This window comes from Sinocyclocheilus anshuiensis, unplaced genomic scaffold (assembly GCF_001515605.1).
Source record: "Sinocyclocheilus anshuiensis isolate Anshui unplaced genomic scaffold, SAMN03320099.WGS_v1.1 scaffold224, whole genome shotgun sequence".
Taxonomy (NCBI): domain Eukaryota; kingdom Metazoa; phylum Chordata; class Actinopteri; order Cypriniformes; family Cyprinidae; genus Sinocyclocheilus; species Sinocyclocheilus anshuiensis.
Window position 1 is genome coordinate 636,514 of NW_015558577.1, and position 13,477 is coordinate 649,990.

General features: G+C 39.1%; 1 protein-coding gene across 3 annotated transcripts in view; it reads left to right on the top strand.

The window, feature by feature from the left end:
• The window catches only part of LOC107679723 (neogenin-like), a 173,244-nt gene that overhangs the window by 153,087 nt on the left and 6,680 nt on the right, over nucleotides 1-13,477 (top strand). For 2 of the 3 annotated variants that reach the window (XM_016475362.1, XM_016475363.1), the window contains exons 13-25: nucleotides 1,310-1,454; nucleotides 3,972-4,082; nucleotides 4,164-4,358; nucleotides 5,499-5,594; nucleotides 8,296-8,528; nucleotides 8,624-8,762; nucleotides 8,935-9,042; nucleotides 9,832-10,026; nucleotides 10,513-10,545; nucleotides 10,930-10,992; nucleotides 11,318-11,456; nucleotides 11,563-11,798; nucleotides 12,516-12,608. In XM_016475362.1, the coding sequence (XP_016330848.1) occupies nucleotides 1,310-1,454; nucleotides 3,972-4,082; nucleotides 4,164-4,358; nucleotides 5,499-5,594; nucleotides 8,296-8,528; nucleotides 8,624-8,762; nucleotides 8,935-9,042; nucleotides 9,832-10,026; nucleotides 10,513-10,545; nucleotides 10,930-10,992; nucleotides 11,318-11,456; nucleotides 11,563-11,798; nucleotides 12,516-12,608 (1,786 nt within the window). The remainder of the gene's footprint in view (nucleotides 1-1,309; nucleotides 1,455-3,971; nucleotides 4,083-4,163; nucleotides 4,359-5,498; nucleotides 5,595-8,295; nucleotides 8,529-8,623; nucleotides 8,763-8,934; nucleotides 9,043-9,831; nucleotides 10,027-10,512; nucleotides 10,546-10,929; nucleotides 10,993-11,317; nucleotides 11,457-11,562; nucleotides 11,799-12,515; nucleotides 12,609-13,477) is intronic. The other variant, XM_016475364.1, reaches the window with a different exon arrangement.

The window sequence follows — 13,477 nt, forward strand, 5'->3', positions numbered from 1 at the left end:
TTAGCAAATGGCTGCAATATAACAAAGAGTGAAAAATTTAAGGGGGTCTGAATACTTTCCGTACCCACTGTATATATTTAAAACTAAACACTCAACAAGACATTAAAGAAACCATCTATACTATACTATGTATTACTCTTCAACAGTGTGAAGCTATAGAGCTACTGCAAAAATGGAAGTTCAAAGACAATATTCTAAAGATTTCTGCGCACTTGTTTCTCTGATCCATAAGGTGTATAGGTCAAAACTTAAAGCTAAAACACCCTAGAAACAACATATAAACCATTCAGAACATCATAGCAACCACCCAGAGCACCCTAGCTTCATGACAGCAAGTGTTACACAGGCACAACTCGTATTTTCTTCAAAAACTGTAACACTCCGGTTTAATTGCAGTCTCTTTGCATTGTGGGTATACACAGATCCACACACTTTCAAGCCTGTAATGGGTTTTATGGCTCAGTAATTAGCACTGAATAATAAAAAGGCTTTAAGTCTCAGACAGAAGCTTTTTTTGTATATTGCATGAGAAGATGGTTAATTAGTGGGCTCCTACGGACGGTATCAGGACCCCCTCGTGTGGCCCTGGGGTGCTCCGCAACAGATGGGGGAATTCAGTCTGGGTGTGTATAATGAACACATTGACTTACCGTATGCGAGGCCCCTGCTGGTAGCACTAGGAACCCCTGTGACCCATAAGTCAATTAAAACAAGTTTGTTTGGCTGAAAACACAAGCAGTAGTTAGCGAGGTAAACTGGAATTGGTCGAAAATTGAAATACAGTAATTGCATACATGGTGCAGATTTAATTCGCTTTATTCCCTCATGGCCCGTGAACACGGCAACTGTGGATACTATTAATTAATTCCCCACCCTCGCTGGGCGGCCCCTCTCCCTGCCTTCATTATCCCAGCAGGCACCGCGGGCCCTGCAGCTAGCCTCCTCCATCCATCCTGAGCTGCGTTCCCGCAGGCTCCTCTACACTGCACTGCTTTATCTATTATTCATGGGTTCGGTGCGGGCCGGTCTCTGCTGCTCGCCCAATGCCCTCTGCTGCAGGACTGATATACTCGCGCATGCTTTATGTGCGAGATGATCACATTCTCTAATGGCTGCCTAGGGGAGACGATGACTTAGGTTAGATGCCTGCACTTGTCACTGTGGTGACTTTGCATGTGCTGTAGGTGCGTGGAGGAGGTGCTGCGTTAATTCTCCATTTGATACACTGTGGTTATTGCTTTGGAAGGAAATCTGAATGTGTGATATTGAGGATGTTTTTTTGGTTTTCTCAAATGTGTGAACCTTGTAGAGCATCATGGTCAGATGGCAGCCTCCGCCAGCAGATGCTCAGAACGGTGAGATCACTGGCTATAAGATCCGCTACAGGAAGGGTACGAAGAAGAGTGAGGCAGCGGAGATTACTTCAGGATCGCAGCTCTATCAGCTCATAGATGGTAAGCTGAACAACACCCTTAAACTCAGAAGGACAGGTACATACAGTGGTGTGAAAAAGTGTTGGCCCCCTTCCTGATTTCTTATTTTTTTGCATGTTTGTCACACTTTAATATTTCAGATCATCAAACAAATTTAAATATTAGTAAAAGATAACACAAGTGAACACAACATGCAGTTTTTAAATGAAGGTTTTTATTATTAAGGGAAAACAAAATCCAAAACTACATGGCCCTGTGTGAAAAAGTGTTTGCCCCCTAAACCTAATAACTGGTTGGGCCACCCTTAGCAGCAACAACTGCAATCAAGCATTTGCGATAACTTGCAATGAGTCTGTTACAGCGCTGTGGAGGAATTTTGGTCCACTCATCTATGCAGAATTGTTGTAATTCAGCCACATTGGAGGGTTTTCGAGCATGAACCGCCTTTTTAAGGTCATGCCACAGCATCTCAATAGGATTCAGGTCAGGACTTTGACTAGGCCACTCCAAAGTCTTCATTTTGTTTTTCTTCAGCCATTCAGAGGTGGACTTGCTGGTGTGTTTTGGATCATTGTCCTGCTGCAGAACCCAAGTTCACTTCAGCTTGAGGTCACGAACAGATGACCGGACATTCTCCTTCAGGATTTTTGGTAAACAGCAGAATTCATGGCTCCATTTATCACAGCAAGTCTTCCAGGTCCTGAAACAGCAAAACAGCCCCAGACCATCACACTACAAACATTAAAGTGTGACAAACATGCAAAAAAATAAGAAATCAGGAAGGGGGCCAACACTTTTTCACACCACTGTATTTGGTTTTCAAGCTATCAGTTTCTGCGCTTTTCCAAATTATAAAATAAATACATTTGAAAAAAAAAATTTTGATTTTTTTTTTTATTGTTTATTCTAAATGCAGTAAATATATATATTTTTTTTATTCAATTTTTTTAAGTGTTAATTTTAGCAACTTTTTCCATGTTTCTTTTTCAGTCATTACATTATATTACATTCTATACAGATAGACTGATAGATAGACAGACAGACAGACAGACAGACAGATAGATAGATAGATAGATAGATACATTTAGATAGATAGATAGATAGATAGATAGATAGATAGATAGATAGATAGATAGATAGATAGATAGATAGATAGATGTCAGTTTAGTTACTTTAGTTTAATTTAGTCAATTAAGTTTGTTTTGCACAATTATTTATGATCCTATTTGAATAATTAATTCATGTGTCATGAAATTTATTTGATAGAATAAATAAATATATAAATAACTAAATTTTTATTTTTTTATATTTACATATTATACCGTTTTTATACTGTACATATATGTACATATCACACACACACACACACATATATATATATATATATATATATACCTTGTACATTATTAGATATTATTATAGGCCTTTAGTTTGAGTTAATTTAGCACAATTAATTACGAAAAATAATGAACAAAATTGACACATTTATTCATCTGCCCTAATCCTATTTGAATAATTAATTAGCGTGTCATGTAATTAATTTGATTCATTTTTTTAATCTATTAACAGCCCCAGTGTGTCTGTCCTTGGCCCTCCTACTCTTAATACTGGCATAAGCGTCAGCCGTTCCAAAAACCCATATTGGTTGAAATTTTTTCTTTTTTTTAGAAGGCATCAGTAAATTCTGTCCTTACCCTTGTACACCAGTGCTTTTGAGCTGCCATGTCAACCCCACCAACGGCTCTGGAAAAAATATATTTCTCAGAAATTTATTTCTCATTCATGAGTGTCATGCTGTGATTGGCATCACAGAGCATAATGGTTGTTTTCTGTTCCAGTTGAGTTGAGATGAGATGTTTGTTAGTTCAAAGGCTTGAAGTGGAGTGTTGCTATCTCCCACAAGGCCGCAGGAACAGCTCTGACTTCTGCATTCAACACTCTAACTAAGCAGACGCTTATTAACATTTTAAAGCAATTATAACCTCTGGCTTATTTAAAGACAGCAGGCATTCCCTCATCTGTGAAAACCAGAACATGCCCATGGCATCAGACATGTGAAATTACGAACCCCTCTGGAATCAGTCAGTTCTCATTTTGTTGTTTGTGTCAGTCCAGTGTGATACAAATTTGTGGAAGCAGACCTTTATAAATCAGCACTCTAGGCAATGCTGTAAGTGTGTAGGTCAGCATGTCGTACAGCAGAGCCAATGATGATGATGCGGGGGTGGTTATCGATTTAGTCTTGGAAAATGGATTGAGAAACGTGGAGCGTTGTGAAGCATCTTTCTGTTTGTTTCCAGAGAAATGAGCTGACTGGTTGATTGAGACGTGGTACTTCACTTTTACTATTGCTCATGATTTAAACTAGCGGCGCTCTAGGAACCGCCCAGAACTTTGTAGGAAGCCAAACAAACAAAAATCGAATTCATTTGTGCACTTTTAGCACTTTTTATTTCACAAAGCTTCTGAATATGTTTTTGTAGAACCAAATTCAACTGAATCAAAAGCCTATATTGAAGTTCTTCTTGCATTTTTCAGGTCTGCAGCGAGGCACTGAATATATGTTGCGAGTGTCGGCCATTACGGTCAACGGCACGGGTCCGGCCACAGACTGGACCACTGCTGAGACGTTTGAGAGCGATCTGGATGGTAAAAACTGGCAGATATCTTGTAAGCACTGGTACTTAATTAGGATGACGAAGTGTAATTTTGCTGGTTCTTTGGTTTCAGAGACAACTGTGCCAGATGTCCCGAGCTCCTTGCACGTGCGGCCACTTGTGAACAGCATTGTAGTGAGCTGGACGCCCCCAGAGAACCAGGACATTGTGGTGAGGGGTTACACCATCGGCTATGGGATCGGCAGCCCTCACGCCCAGACCATTAAAGTGGACTACAAACAGAGATACTACACCATTGAGAACTTGAGTAAGATCCTTCATTATAATAATTCTGCTTTGAAAAAATTCTTTGTTTATGAAAAAAATATATTACAAAATCTGCTTTGAGGAGCAAGAAAATACATTTTCAGTCTTCAAATACATTATGGGTAAAAGTAATTTTTAAAATACTTTTTAGTAAATAAATATTTAAATTGAATGTTTGAACATTTAAATTAAACATTTGAACATTTTAATTGAATATTTGAGTTTGAGCATTTAAATTCAATTAAAAATGTATAAAAAATTTGTGTTAAAATGTATTAAATATTTATTTAATTAATTAATTTTATTTTTTGCCATGTGGGACTATAAAAATGTTAAAATAACTCATACGTCAACTATTGCAACATATTAAATCACAATATTTATGGGGGAAAAAATTGTTTAGATGTTACTATATGAAGAACATACAGTAGATTACCTGACCATTTTATTGTGCTGAAGCACATGAAGTGTAAATGATTATACAAATATACTTTGACAGTACAATTGTAAAGTAATGGTTTATTACTTTTAATACTGTACTATTTTGGTGTCTACCATGATATCAAAATCTATTCTCTAATCTATCTATTATTGTCATATGCATAAAGTATGGTTCTTGATACTTGGTACTTAATTCAAAGAATACTATAGTATTACCATGATAAAGTAAAAAAGAAAAGTTTCTTATGCTAATTGTGATGATACATACCCAGTTTTACCATATTACTATATCCTATAATACCATGGAACTATATCATCCAGCGAGGCTCAGTGGAATCTGAATCAGTCATTTTAATTTACGTTTCTGTACATTCATTCACACCTTCATCAGACAAACATGAAGTAGCAGCAAAGAAATAGCTCTGTTGCCTCTAAAAGTGAATTAAAGTAAACAGAACTGGGTAAATGGATTGTAGGTACCCCTCTCTCCACCCCATTGTAATTACATTTAAAGGAACGAGAAAAATAATCATCAGAAGAAACAGCATAATTTAAGTTTTCGTAATTCATCTAATTACACGAGAGCTAGAATCAATAATGGTGTTTAAATATGCACCCCTGCTAGGATGATGAATATGGTTGAAGCTCTCAGAGGAGCTGCGGGCTTGATTAGCTAAATGATTGGCTTTCTCCCTGCCAGATCCCAGCTCGCACTACGTTATCACACTGAAGGCATTCAACAATGTGGGGGAGGGAATCCCTGTGTACGAGAGCGCTATCACACGACCCCAATCAGGTAGGTCACGGCCGGCACCACTCAGCCTTATAACACGCCACACCTACAGCTTCAACATACTCGTCCTCGTTTGCCACTACTGTATTCCTAATATGGAGAATATTGCCACATTTACTATAGAAATAACATTGCACCTGCCTGTCTGTTGAACAGAAGATTTTAATTAGAGGTCTCAATGAAGTCTACATTTCTTCTAAAATTGCATTTCTGTTATTTCTGGGTAATCGTATTGCCATTATGGATATGCATAGTGGTTGAGTGCTTGTTCTTCTCAATAGAAACCATCTTAAGAGTTCTTCAGTAGTTTTGTGGTCTCTAATGCTTCTGCTTCCTAGCAACCAGAGGAATCCTCTTGATTATGAGATACAGATAAAGCCATACGCTCTTCACAATTGAAGCACTGCTTAATAGCACTGCACATGATGGAGATGCAGAGGTTTGATTAAACGCTGCTCTTATCCTAAGTACAGGAACATCGTGACAGTCAATTCCAGGAAATGAGTCACTCCACCATCCAAGTGAATGTTGATATGACATGGCTGAGTACTGGTCAAACATTATACTTAATGGTGATCTCATTGTTGTTCATGGTGAAATAGCCATTTTTATCATCTGCAGTACTAAATGTTTTCCTTTTATTTATTTATTTATTTGCAACTAAAACCATTTTGCATGTTGGGCAAAATTAGGGTTAAGTGCCATCTTGACCAGAAATTTATCAACATGCTTTGGTTTTGTAAATAATTTGAAAGGTTTAGAACACTTTTTTTACCTTTGGAAATATTTTGACTAATGAATGGTTGACAACCAGGTAAGACTGCACGGTTTGTAAAAAAAAAAAAAAAAGATCAGTTTAAAATGCAATTAAAAAAAGAAAATTCAGGTTTACTGTGCTTATTTGTAGGGCTGCACAATTTGGCCAACATTTTGTAATTATATATCAATATGGCTATAAAATTATAATAATAATAATAATCAATTAGTAGTATATTAATTCTATTACAACAATATATTTATATATATATATTGCTATTGTAATATTTCATTGTAGAATAAAAAACTAAGCATTTAGGGGAAAAATTATATAATAAGATCCATAATATGACCAATAATACATTAAGCCAAGAACTTGATTCACCCTGCATAGGGAAAGAAATTGTGAAAAACTGAAGCTGACCACTTTCTGAATACCAGATAATTTCTCACCTCCGGTTTTGATCAGTGGAACACTCTTATTACCTCCCAGCATGCAAAACATTTATCATTTCTCCTGGTTTACCTTTAACTGAACTCAAGGAAACCTGCTGCAGGGGCTTTGAAGATCTCCTGCAGAGTTTATATCTGCTCGCTCACCCATTCCTTCATACATAAACGTCTCTTCCGCCATTAGAGAGAATGTTGTAATAAATACTAACAGGTAAAGGTGACTTCTGAGAGTACCAGAATATATATGTTTAGCTTAAAATAAGCGATAATTAAGCGATATAAGCGATTTTAATAGTCTAATACTGCATGTTTAGATTTCCTGTTTTTTAAGGAAATCAGTGAGTGAATTACTTTAGTGTGTGCTACTTTGCGTTTTATATTTATTGTTTTGTTAGGCATTGCATGCTAGTTGGACAGTGAATCCGTTTACATTCCGCTCTTTAACAGAATTCCAGAGAACAAGCAGAGCTCAACCTCACATAGTGCTCACTATGGGGCTGCTTCAGAACTATGGAAAACAACCTGTTTTTTTCCCACTTTGCCATTTGAAAACAGTTAAATGTTCAAGCCAGAAACAATGTGTTCTCATTTTCACACATATAAAAGCCAGAGAGCATATTTTCCCACTCCAAATTGTTATTCTTGAAGGGAGCGCTTAGGAAAACAGGTGATTTAAGGCAGGCAAATAGCTTTAAATCTATAAAAGGATCAGACTTATTTGTCATATTATCATATCACTAAAAACAGAGATGCATCGCACGGTGAAATTATCTGAAAGCTTTGGGGAATAATCAAAACATTTCATCTCCAAAACCTTGACTCAAGACAAGGTCACTGATTCCACACCTCAAATAAAAATTAGTAGACAGGAAAGAAAAATAAAAGCCTTTTCATCTGCTTCCTTCTGTGAATCTGGTTAAATTGCAGTATAAAAGAAAAAGATCTCAACCTTTTTATTAGCCAAACACTTACGACCTTCAAGCACACATAATTTGAGATTTTCTAACCTTACAATAAATACAAGGTATAATAAATTTAATTACAGTTTTAACATTTGACATCCCTAGGATCCCTAACAGCATTGTTTTTATCCATGTAAGATTCTAGATGAGGATTACAATGTATCCCAGGCTCTGTGTATATGAACTCTCACTGTCTGACTGATTGTTTTCCTCCTTTATTTGTAATGTAGCTGGTAGTGAACCAAGCTGATGTAGTTCCTCGACTCATTGTAGACGTAGTTCTCTGTAGCTCTGGATGATTTTGTGACTGTCTCTTGGTATTCTGTTCTAATCCAATATTTCTCTCTTTCTCCTTTCCCAATCCCACCTCCACAATTCTTCCTTCCTCACCTCCCATTTTAACCCATTAATCCGTTCTCCCCCGTCGTTACGTGTCTCCCGTCCTAAAACCCTCCCCTTGTATGTGTAATCGAGCTCACCTTTTTTCACCTTTTTATTTTTTTGCCATGGGACATTGTGTAATTTGCTTGCAGACCCCATAGACCCTGATGTTGATTTGTACGAACTTTTCCATGCTCCATACACTCCAGTACCAGACCCTTTACCCATGCTGCCTCCTGTGGGCGTTCAGGCGTCCGTTCTGAGCCACGACACCATTAAAGTCACCTGGGCGGACAACTCACTGCCCAAGAACCAGAAGATCACAGATGCACGTTACTACACAGTGCGCTGGAAGACCAACATACCCGCAAACACAAAGTTCAAGGTATGTTAACAGAATCTAGGCTCCTCACAGCGAAGGTGGTGGATGGTGGAGAATCTTCAGTTGTTATATCACTGACGGTGATTTGTTAATTTTAGGTGGCTAATACCACCACACTGACTCACACAGTGACGGGTCTTAAACCCAACACCTTGTACGAGTTCTCGGTCATGGTGACCAAGGGCCGGAGGACCAGCACATGGAGCATGACTGCACATGGAACAACTTTTGAAACAAGTATGTACTCTAAATGGGGCAGGTTGCAGCCTCATCGATTTAGGTTAATGACTCATCAAGTAGTTTTGTTGTACATGTAAACGCACTCAATGAACAGTAAACTTTGCATTAACATAGAGTGTCAGGGAATATCTGCAATTGTAGTCTTGATTCATTTTATATTTCTCTCCAGTCCCAAGTTCTGCGCCTAAAGATGTGACTGTAGTGAGCAAAGAGGGACGACCACGAACCATCATCGTCAACTGGCAGCCACCCTCAGAAGCCAATGGCAAGATCACAGGTGACAAAAGTGATATTAAAAATATATAATCTGTTAGAGACAGTAGCCGGGTTTCCATTACAGATTTGCACAAAACTTTTGCAGTATTTTATAAATAACGATAAAAAACCTATTGCGAATTGACGCCGTTTCCATTAACTGATGTTATACGACTAAAACAACATTTTTTCCTCTCGCAATAAGTCATGGAGATGGATGTTGGTAGGTTTACGTAAATTGCAGCCACCGCACTAGCCATTATTTTTCATTGATGGACACGTATGCGTGTATCTTTAGTGAAGCAGCACGGACAGTGGCTTCTGGGACGCTTCTGAAACGTGCCGTGGTGCAGCTGGTATAAACACAAGCATTAACTAGAGTGGCCGTGTCGGAGCCATAGTGCACCACAGACTTGTGCAGTGTAAATAAGGGGTTATCCATGCATTAATTCCAAGGAAAGCCCTTTATACTTGAGAGCGGCCATGAATTAGGTGTTTCTTGGAGGTTATAGTACATTAAAGAATGATCATGTGATCATTTACATATGCCAGGTGACCTGTAACTGCGAAAAAACTGTTTCCATTGCATTTTTGCGATATATTCATTTTTCAAATTGCCTGAAAAACCACTTAATGCGAGCGTAAAAATTGTTTTGCAATAAAGAGAATTTTTGCGAAGTTGATGTGTTTCCATTAGGCATATTTTCATTGTGCAATTTGAAGGGCAATGGAAACGTGGTTAGTGACTATTTAACTTGCCAGATTTATCATTACAATATACCTCTGTATTACTTTTTCTCTGCCTTTCCAGGTTACATCATTTACTACAGCACTGATGTGAATGCAGAGGTTCACGATTGGGTCATTGAGCCAGTAGTGGGGAACAGGCTAACCCATCAGATTCAAGACCTGACCCTTGATACCACCTACTACTTCAAGATCCAAGCGCGTAACTCTAAAGGGATGGGTCCCATGTCTGATGCTGTCCAGTTCCGCACTCCTAAAGGTAAACCAGCTCATTCACGCTGATGAATGATAACAATCACTGCTGCCTGCTGAAAAGACCAGCATATGCTGGGTTATGAATCCAAAAATACAATGGGATACTGGTGTAACCACTATGTTTCTTATCTGGCTTAACCAGCAAGATGTTCTTGATCAAAAAGGAAAATACCAACTAGACTAGTAGCAGACCATAATGAACTAGCCTAAACCAAAGTGAACCATAAAGGAATTTCATGCTGTTCTTTTCAGCACTGTTCAGTGGCTAAATTATAATTAGTAGGATTCAATATTGGGAAATATATTATGGTACCATATGCACATACGCTATTTTTAACCTAATCTAAAGCTTAACCCTTTGCGTTTACCCTAACCTAACCAATCTTTCAAACTGGCTCATGCACAAGCCGTCCATAGGGTCCTGCTTAGCTCTGTTTGCACGCCTCTCTCCCTCTAACCTGTCTCCTCTCCTTCTGCTTTGTCCTGCTAGCTGAATCCTCTGACAAAATGGCTAATGACCAAGGTAATTGCTCTCTCTTCTCTTATTCCACTAATGTCCTCAAATTGAAGTGAGCAGCTTGTTTTCCCTGAACACTGAAATTCATCAGCAGTCACAGAAAGGTCCAGCTGGTGTATAGCAGAAAAACATCTTATTTGCTTGCCTGACTACCATTTACTAAAGAGTTTATCAGCAAAATGCACATGTGGCTAAAACTTTATACTACTAACAGTCTTTCCCCAAGCACATTTTGGTCAAAAGATGAGTGTCACGCTCTTCTCTGAAGTACAGCTTGTGGTTTATCTCTTTAAATTGCATGCTGTGGAATGTGTCTTAATGTGAACTTTACACAAGAGCTGTAGATTCCAATGTGCCACCTGTCAATTCTTCTTATCTGACCTCTTGTAGCTCCAGGTATATTGGTGAAACCAGGAAGACCCTCTGTACAAGAACAAGGTTTTGGATCAGTTGGTAATTGCTGTTTTATGTTTCCAAAAAATACACTGTAGAAAGCCGCTAGAAATGGCTAGCAACCACTTAGCAAGACCCTAGTGGTGTCTTGCAACCATGTAGAAACACCTTAGGATCAACTTATCACTTAGCAACCCCATGGCAAAACTCAACCAATTCCCTCTATATTTCTGTCTATCAGGCCATTCTGTCATAAACATTTAAGGCTTTCAAAACTTTTTAAACTTTCAGGCAAGAATTTGACAAACCAACATTCAACATTTGTTTGCCTTGACAAATTTTCCTTTTCTTGTAACTTTATAACCATAGAATTGCCATGTTTCAGGGAAAGCAGATATGTCTGGCACTGGTGATAACCACATCCTGGTTATTGTCATAATTGTGTCTGTGGGTGCATTTATCATCATCCTGGTGGTGGTTGGCGCCTTCCTGTGTACACGCCGTACCACAACACAGCAGAAAAAGTAAGTTCAGATCTCCTGCTGACGAACAGTCCTAATACTCAGTCCTGGCGTGAGGGTTAATGTATTTGTCACAACCTTTCCTCAAACTGTTTGGTATGATCTCCAGGAAACGTGCAGCCTGCAAGTCCGCCAATGGATCCCACAAGTATAAGGGCAATTCCAAAGATCTGAAGCCACCAGACCTCTGGATCCACCACGAACGTTTGGAGCTAAAACCTATCGACAAATCGCCTGAACCCAATCCAGTCATGACTGACACACCAATCCCCCGAACCTCCCAGGACATCACCCCGGTGGATGGCTCCATGGATCCTATGCTCCAGAGACGTAACTCTTACCGTGGTAAGAACTTTGATTTAAAGACCCCATGAAATCAGAACGCAAAGAGTTTTGTCTGTTAAAGACTATCTGTATACTAGTGGACACCCAAACTTCTGGAGATTTTTTATATATTTATAGTATTTCTCTTTGTAAAACAAACTGGAACCCTCTCTCAATACCATCTACAACTGACTATAAGTACCAAGTAGCTATGATGTAAACTTAAAGCTGCCTAAAAAGTCACTTTGATATGTCTAGCCCAACTTCCTGTTTCAGTAGGAAAATAACTCACACACAGGAAAGAAGATTTGTGACCATTTCATGGGGTCTTTAAACTTGACCAGCCTTCACCTGCTGCATAATCCATGACATCATTCCAGCTGCTGCTTCTGAAGGATGCTTCAAAGTCATGTCTACTATTTGTCATTATTGCTTGCGATTGGCATGTTCCTTGCTTAAAATGGAAACACTTGTAGCCTTGTTTTCTTTGTTCTCGTGGCGTGAATGCTGATATCTATCTGCTGCTGCTAACTCCTACAGATCTCCTGATATGTGTGTCTACACTGCCCTCTAATGGACAAACAATAGAATCCCACTGCAATAGTGAAAATATCACATGATCTTGGCAACTGACTCTAGGAAGTCAGCTGGTTGTCTTCATATGGCTCTTGTATTGGGAGCCTGTCCGGTGGGTAAGCCTGTCTCAATCTGATTGGCTGGTCACTGTCTGATTTACAGGCCATGAATCAGAGGACAGCATGTCTACACTGGCAGGCCGTCGAGGAATGAGACCTAAAATGATGATGCCCTTTGATGCACAACCCCCTCAGCGTAAGTGTGTGATCCTGAACCAGGGACCAGACACCCTTAATTTGGCCCCTTTTCTTTCAGTTAGGATATTAAAAATTTATGCTCTTTGGAATAACATAGTCCTCAAACAAGGTTCCCTGAGTTCATTATTGTAGTTGTAGGCCAAAAACATACTCTATTCAAGTACACGGGTGCAAACAACTCAAGCTAAGAAAGCTAAACATTTCGAAATGCATGAGAATGTTCAGGTCAACTGCTGCCATGGCAGAGCAATGGTCTATTGCTCAGCAAGAGACAATTGCTTAGCAAATTAGCTAAAGTTAGTTAGGCTAGCCACACAGCAATGAAGGAACAGGTTGGCCAAGAATTTGCATCTGCATTTGCATACTTGTCTAGGGTATGTTTCTAGCCTAATGCAGGGTTCCCACGCTTATTGAAAGTACTTGAATTTCAGACATATGGATTCAAGGCCTGGAAAGTACTTGAAAACAAACATAGGTCCTTGAAAGTGCTTGAATTCAATTTGAAATAACTTTTGTTTATGGCGCTATTTAAAAATGGTCCTGTATGTTCTGTCGAACAAGCGGCACTAATGATTGGGGGTGGAGATGGGGGAGTGCGAAAAAAAAAAACGTGTGTGTTGACGCGCAGACTAGAGACCTGAGCGGGACAGTTTTCTTAAGCCCGCTCCCCCTGAATTTCTGAGCATTACCGCCCGCTCCCGCAACGTGTGTGTCACGCTCCCGCAAACATTCTTATTGTCTTGTATATATTGCATCAACGAAAATAGTTCCAAATATAGTAACAGCTGAGCCGCTCAAAAGGGTCTGGCTGCAGCTGGCGCTTGCACTCTCAGACGTGCACTCTCAGACATTTGCGCTTCCACTACC